The 6,031-nt window shown below is 43.3% G+C and overlaps 1 protein-coding gene across 1 annotated transcript; it reads left to right on the plus strand.

The window, feature by feature from the left end:
* Positions 1–3,410: 3,410 nt before the first annotated feature.
* F5147DRAFT_780973 (uncharacterized protein) lies at positions 3,411–3,734 on the plus strand (the record flags this gene model as incomplete). The annotated part of the gene is made up of 1 exon (XM_041442547.1): positions 3,411–3,734. The coding sequence occupies one exon, from the start codon at positions 3,411–3,413 to the stop codon at positions 3,732–3,734; it is 324 nt and encodes a 107-aa protein (XP_041285537.1).
* Positions 3,735–6,031: the final 2,297 nt, after the last annotated feature.

Consider the following 6,031-nt stretch of genomic DNA (forward strand, 5'->3'; position numbering starts at 1 on the left):
ACGGCCTTGTACCTGATCCATGGAGGCTGTACGCCTCATGGACACCCTAGATCAGCGCATGTATACAGCATGTCGCTTCATGAAGATCCGGAGCGCCCTAGGCGCCTCATGTATGAAGACCCGGAGCGCTTGGCGTCTCCTGTACCTATGCGCAGCAGCCCTTGGCGCCGCATGTATGATCAGAGGTTAAGCCTCATGTACTTTATCTAACCTCATGTCTGGTTATCTTAGATGTACGATATACTATAGATTACAGACTGAGCTTGAACACCTACATACCTTATGTATAAGTAGGCACATTGTTGTAGATTGAACTTCACTTTAATCTACTAGGTTCTACCACAGAACTTGCTCATCTAAGCTTAACTGCTTCCTTGTGTGAGACCGCACTTCAGAGTCGCTCCCATACGCCTCTGCACGTATCCACTAGCCCTGCATCTCGACGAGCGCCGTCTTACCGAGATCGCCGGAGGAATCCTTGACGTTCCGTCAAGGCCAGACCACGCTCAGCTTCAGTAGAGTCACTCGACTCGTCGCTGAGAAGACCTATCCTAGTTCCCACTACGCCGACCTACAGTCGACGTAACAGGTGCAGCTGAGTAGAGATTTGTTTTAATCATATATTGCTGCCTTGTCACCACACGTTGCAACACGCTACAATGCGCAATGCAGGTGTTCGGTGATGGGTATTAGCTAACATGCCAGCTGACACGGTGTCTTCTTAGATAGATGATCTATAGATAAACACCTATAAAACCAAATATCTCCACGGTCAGTGATTCAGACAAATACCAATGACTGATAACATGGTCGTTTGTGGGTGGCTTTCTTATGCTCCTAAAGTACAGTCAGCACAATGAGTTCTGCACAAGAGTCAGTAATCAACAATCGATCCAACAGTATGGATATGAAACACAGTGATCAGAAACACAACACACAGTCAGTCAGCGATCAACAACAACAACAACAACAATCAAAAAAAAAAAAAACAATAGCAACAAAAATATCAGGAAACACAATCACTCTAACAATATAGAGATGGCAACAAAAAACAGATACTTTTCCTAACACTTCACACAGCAACAATGATTTGTACACAAACTTAGTGCAGAAAGTTGTGTGGAGTTACGATGAGAGTCCCCCTCAGTTACAAAAACAGGTGAAACTACTGTCAGACCTAGTCAAGCCTCTGTAGTACTCTTAGCCTAATATTGAACCTGCTGTCAAGGAACTCACAATGAGTATTCAAACAGACTCAGGAACGGGCGATCTTGGACTTCAATACCAAATCCCCTTTCAATAGCTAAAGTCTAACTCGCAATGACTACCCTCGACCGGTATAACACACAGATGTATGAGGTCAGGTATCACCATCAACACCTAAAGTCTCCCCACAAGACTATCCTAAGTCTTCAGTGGACAAAAGAGACAACACCAAACTTCTGGGTAAGAATGAGACTGAAACTTTGGTACTTGAGAGAAAGTTGATAGGTCAAGACAATCAACAAAACAAGACCGCTACAACAGAAACACTAACACGATCACATTCACGTAGACCATTAGTAACAACAATCACAACACACAGAGACAGCGATCAGAGAAACAATCAACACAGTTAGTCACCAACACACCACACACACACACTTGAGACAGAGAGAGAGAAAGAGACAAAGAAACAGAAACACGAGTTTCAGTCATGAATCTCAGACACAATCTCAGAGAAACAGAGAGAGAAAAACAAACACACAGACACAGAGAAAAAAATCACAGAGAAAGACACAAAAGAAACAAAGAAATTCAGACAGACAATCAGAAGAAAAACAGAAAAGGAAAAATTAGTCTTGCTAGTCATCAGACACAGTGAGCTCAAGGTATGTGCTAGATGTTCAGCACAGTGAGCTCAGAAGTGTGCTGCTGGTTGTTGAGCACAGTGAGCTCCAACCTTTTGCTACACTTGCTGAATGCTGAATCACACTTCACTCACAATTTTATTCTGAGAGTATAAAAGCAGGGGAATTCCTTTTTCTATTGGGCAAAAAGCAGCTCCTTATATAGACAAATTAGGTGGCTATACTACTAGTTTCTCACACTTAAAGTTGTAACTTTAGTTTGATAGTACCAAGTTACACAGTATCTTTGAGCCAAAAGTAAATATTCATAACTCTAGTTGGTATAATGATGAGTCAGCAAGAGCTGTGCATGGCCCATGGGTCAGGTGATCCCTTGATGACTCAGCTAGAAAAGAGTGAGAAATGATTACATAATGTGTGGATAGATGTTTGACATCTGTGGCTGATAAACTATTTGGTAGCATAATGACATAGGGTGCGTGTTTAGCGATTTGTAAGCTTTCCCACAGGGTAACCTTATGCGAACATATTTTTTACAGTCACCTGATATGCGTGAGAATCTTTCTGAGTCATCTTCATGGCTGACTAAGCAAAACTCATCGCAGAATTAAATGTACAAAAATATTCAGTCTGCTCGTGTACAAACTCATAAAATGAAAAAAAATGCGAAAAATATTCCCTGAGCCTCAGTTTGACTTCAGATCAAGAGAAAAAAATGTTCATAGTGATTTTTGAGATATAAGACTCATAGGAAAGTATTACTGGTCCATGCAGCAAACAGTTTGGTGCAGGTCAACAGGCGTCTGTGATATTGATCAGAGAGCTTGAGGTCAATACCAGCTGATAGAACGTACCATGAATATAATGTAATGCAAGATAAAGTAAAGTTATACGCATGTTGAAGCTGATACAACGCAAAACGAGATGATGCAATGCGATTAATATTATCTGTCACACTGTCACCTTATCTCATATTGAGTGTGATACAAACATCAAATAATCATATTGTCATCTCACAACTACATGGTTCCTACTGGGGCTCATACAAATCATACAAACTTGCATTGTGCTCTAAAACCAATACTATCTAACACCAATGGGCCCCCAAGACAACGTAGGTCACTCCGTCAATGTTCAATCAAAAGCTAAACAAATGTTAGCTATACGGCTGCGCTGCTTGTGGATGAAAATTACGAGAGCAGGCGAAGTCAGACAAGACTGAGTGAGACTGTGCATCAAGGCAAAGAGCTGAAAGAGGCAGACAGAGAGGGAATGAAAGTGTCGTTCAAAGGCAGAGAGGAGGGGAAAGTGGTCAACGGCCGGGGGGAGGGGAAAGCGGTCAATGGCCGGGGAGATCAAAGCGGCGATAGGCGGGAATGAGTGGGATTCATTGAGATTGAAGGAGGAGGTACTGTAAGTTAGGTCACAAAGTGCTGTTGTGTTGAAAGGTATGGGTTAGGGATAGATATTAGAATTAGCATTTGTGAAATTGTATCGATAATGAAACGTTACCTGAGCTGCCGTCACTGAAAATTTACTTGGTGCATCAGGCTACCTTGAATGAGAGGGAAAAAATGGGACAACAAGGATGATAAGGATGAGGACAACAAGGATGAGGACCAGGACAAGGACAAGGACAACAAGGACAACAAGGATGAGGACAACAAGGACAACAAGGATGACAACAAGGATGACAAGGATGACGACAAGGACAACAAGGATGAGGATGACAAGGACCAGGACCAGGACAATGACAAGGACAAGGATGACAAGGACGAGGAGGAGGATGACAATGGGGACGACAATGAGGAAGATGACAACAAGGAGGACAACAAGGATGACAACAAGGATGACAATGAGCACGAGGAGGAGGGGAAGGGGTGAGTTCGATAATTAAGCAAAAATGCTAAAACCAGTTGCGCAGTCACTGCTGATGCCTTCGCTGGAGTTCATGTAGTTAGATAGGGTGAGGGTAGAGTAGAGAGGAAATTTAATGCTCACCTTCGTCATTGTACTCCTTGCCTAGAAGCTCGTCCTAGGGGTGAGTTCGACAGCCAAACAAAAAATGCTAAAGCCAGTTGCACAGTCACTACTGACACCTTAACTGCAGCTGGTATGGTTAGTTAGGTGAAAAAGTTGTGTCAAGAGGAGAAACAAATCAATAGTCATCAGTCTAATGACAAAAGTAGCAGTATGAGCAAGATAACAGAAACAGTAAAGGTAGCAGTAAAAGGCAGGAATTAAGAGACAATAGATACAGTTGTGATATCATCTGGAACATCATCACATTCATCCTCTGCAATAATTCTGAGAAGGGCCTCATAATCACGACCACCAGAAGTAGTTCCACTGGTGGCAGATATCAGTAAATCACTAGAGCCAGATGTCAAGAGATCTTTGTGGCTCGCGGAGCCCGTGGCACACATCAAGTTATACTCCATATCCTTTTGGGACACTGCCCAACCCTTGGTGAAGTGCAGTCGCTCTTTTTTCAGCACAAATTTGATCACCTGTAGGGCTTCCATCAAATATGGGCTGAGACGATTGCGCTTCTTTGTAAATGTGTCACTGCTGGAGGAAAATACACACTCGCATGGGACAGCAGAGGCCTGAATTGGCAGAAAGTCCATTGTGATTTTGTAGAGTGTCGGAAACATTGGTGCCGAAACCTAGTTCACCATCAATGCCCGGTTATCAACAAAACCTGCAATAGAGGAATAGGACTCTTACCATCCAAAAAAAAGCAGATCTGTTCCTGTAGGGCTAAGAATACCTGTGCTGTATGCATTGAACTTGTCATTGACTGATTGGGGGCCATCCTGGTGACATGGCAGTATATCTATCTCAGGAAGTCCATAGATGGTTGATCCTAGCGTTGCAGGGCATGGCTGATGGATCAACTGATCAGACTGTGTGGAAACATTTGTTGATCTCTTGTTCCACATCTGTGGGATATATCAGTCAAAAGTTTGACTGTTATTACCAGGCAGACATACCAGTTTGAGAATATAGGATTTTGCCTCTGTGATTTGTGCGACTGGCCAATGTTCGTTCATCCATGATAGACGTCTTGTGGGGTCGATGACTATATACAATCATGAGAATTCACCTTATAGAAACATACACAACTGACACATTGCAACAGCATATGCTCCTGTGAGGCTCATTCGGTCATCATACTTAGCTGCCCATGATAAACCTATGGCAGCCAAAGGTGCACAGTGTGGGACAAGGTCAGCCATGAGCTTCCATCTTTCAATCAACCCTTCGAAGGCTGGAATGGCACTGCCTAGCAGAGGACTGGTTTCACTGGACATGCATTGTTGAGCATGGTGCAGTGCCTAATGTAGAACAGTAAATGAGTTATAAACTTCAGACATCTTAAAACATACCTCCAGGATAACCTCAAGATCCTGCAGGACTTGCCAATCCATGGGGGTCAATTTATAACAGACTATGTTGCATTGAGCAGGAAGGTCGATCCAATGGTCGATAGCCTGGACAACCATTAGGCTGCATGAAATTCTAATAAGATGAAATGTTACCTGTCGTAGGATCCTCAAATGATTGAACATGATATATGTTGAATCCCAACGAGTAGGCTCGTCACACAGCAATTCAACTATTGGCAGGGCCATATGCTCGCCCTTGTCGTCTACAAACCATCTCTCTGCATTGCCAGAAGTAATGGCGGCTCGAAAGCTATCACGATGCTGGCCTGATACGCGGATCACACGGACAATATCTCTAGCCCGATTGATGACATTATTTTGCAGAGCCTTGACATACTCCACCTTATTGAAGGTGTAAGGGCCAGCTACGAAAGTGTCAGCCAAATCTGAAAAGTCTGCAGTAGAGTGCTTATTGAGGATGTGTTGGACGCATATATTTACTATATGCGGAAAACATGGGATGCGGTAATCGACCACGTCGAATTCAATCCCATCTTTCTGCAATAGTTGTGAGAGTTCATCCATCGTGGTCCTGTTGTTGCTGGCATTGTCCAAGGTAGAGTGTCCGATCTGGACAAAGTCAGAGTATGCAATGAAGTACAATAAAACACCAACATTATGTTTCACTTCAGCGCAATCAATCAGCTCTAATATCTTCGAAGCGAGTGCCATCCCTGTGTGACTACCAGGGATATGATGAAAGGCGATGAGAGCAGCCTTCAAAACAAG

Source organism: Suillus discolor (genome assembly GCF_016758755.1).
Source record: "Suillus discolor strain FC423 chromosome Unknown F5147scaffold_121, whole genome shotgun sequence".
In the NCBI taxonomy this organism is placed as follows: Eukaryota; Fungi; Basidiomycota; class Agaricomycetes; order Boletales; family Suillaceae; genus Suillus; species Suillus discolor.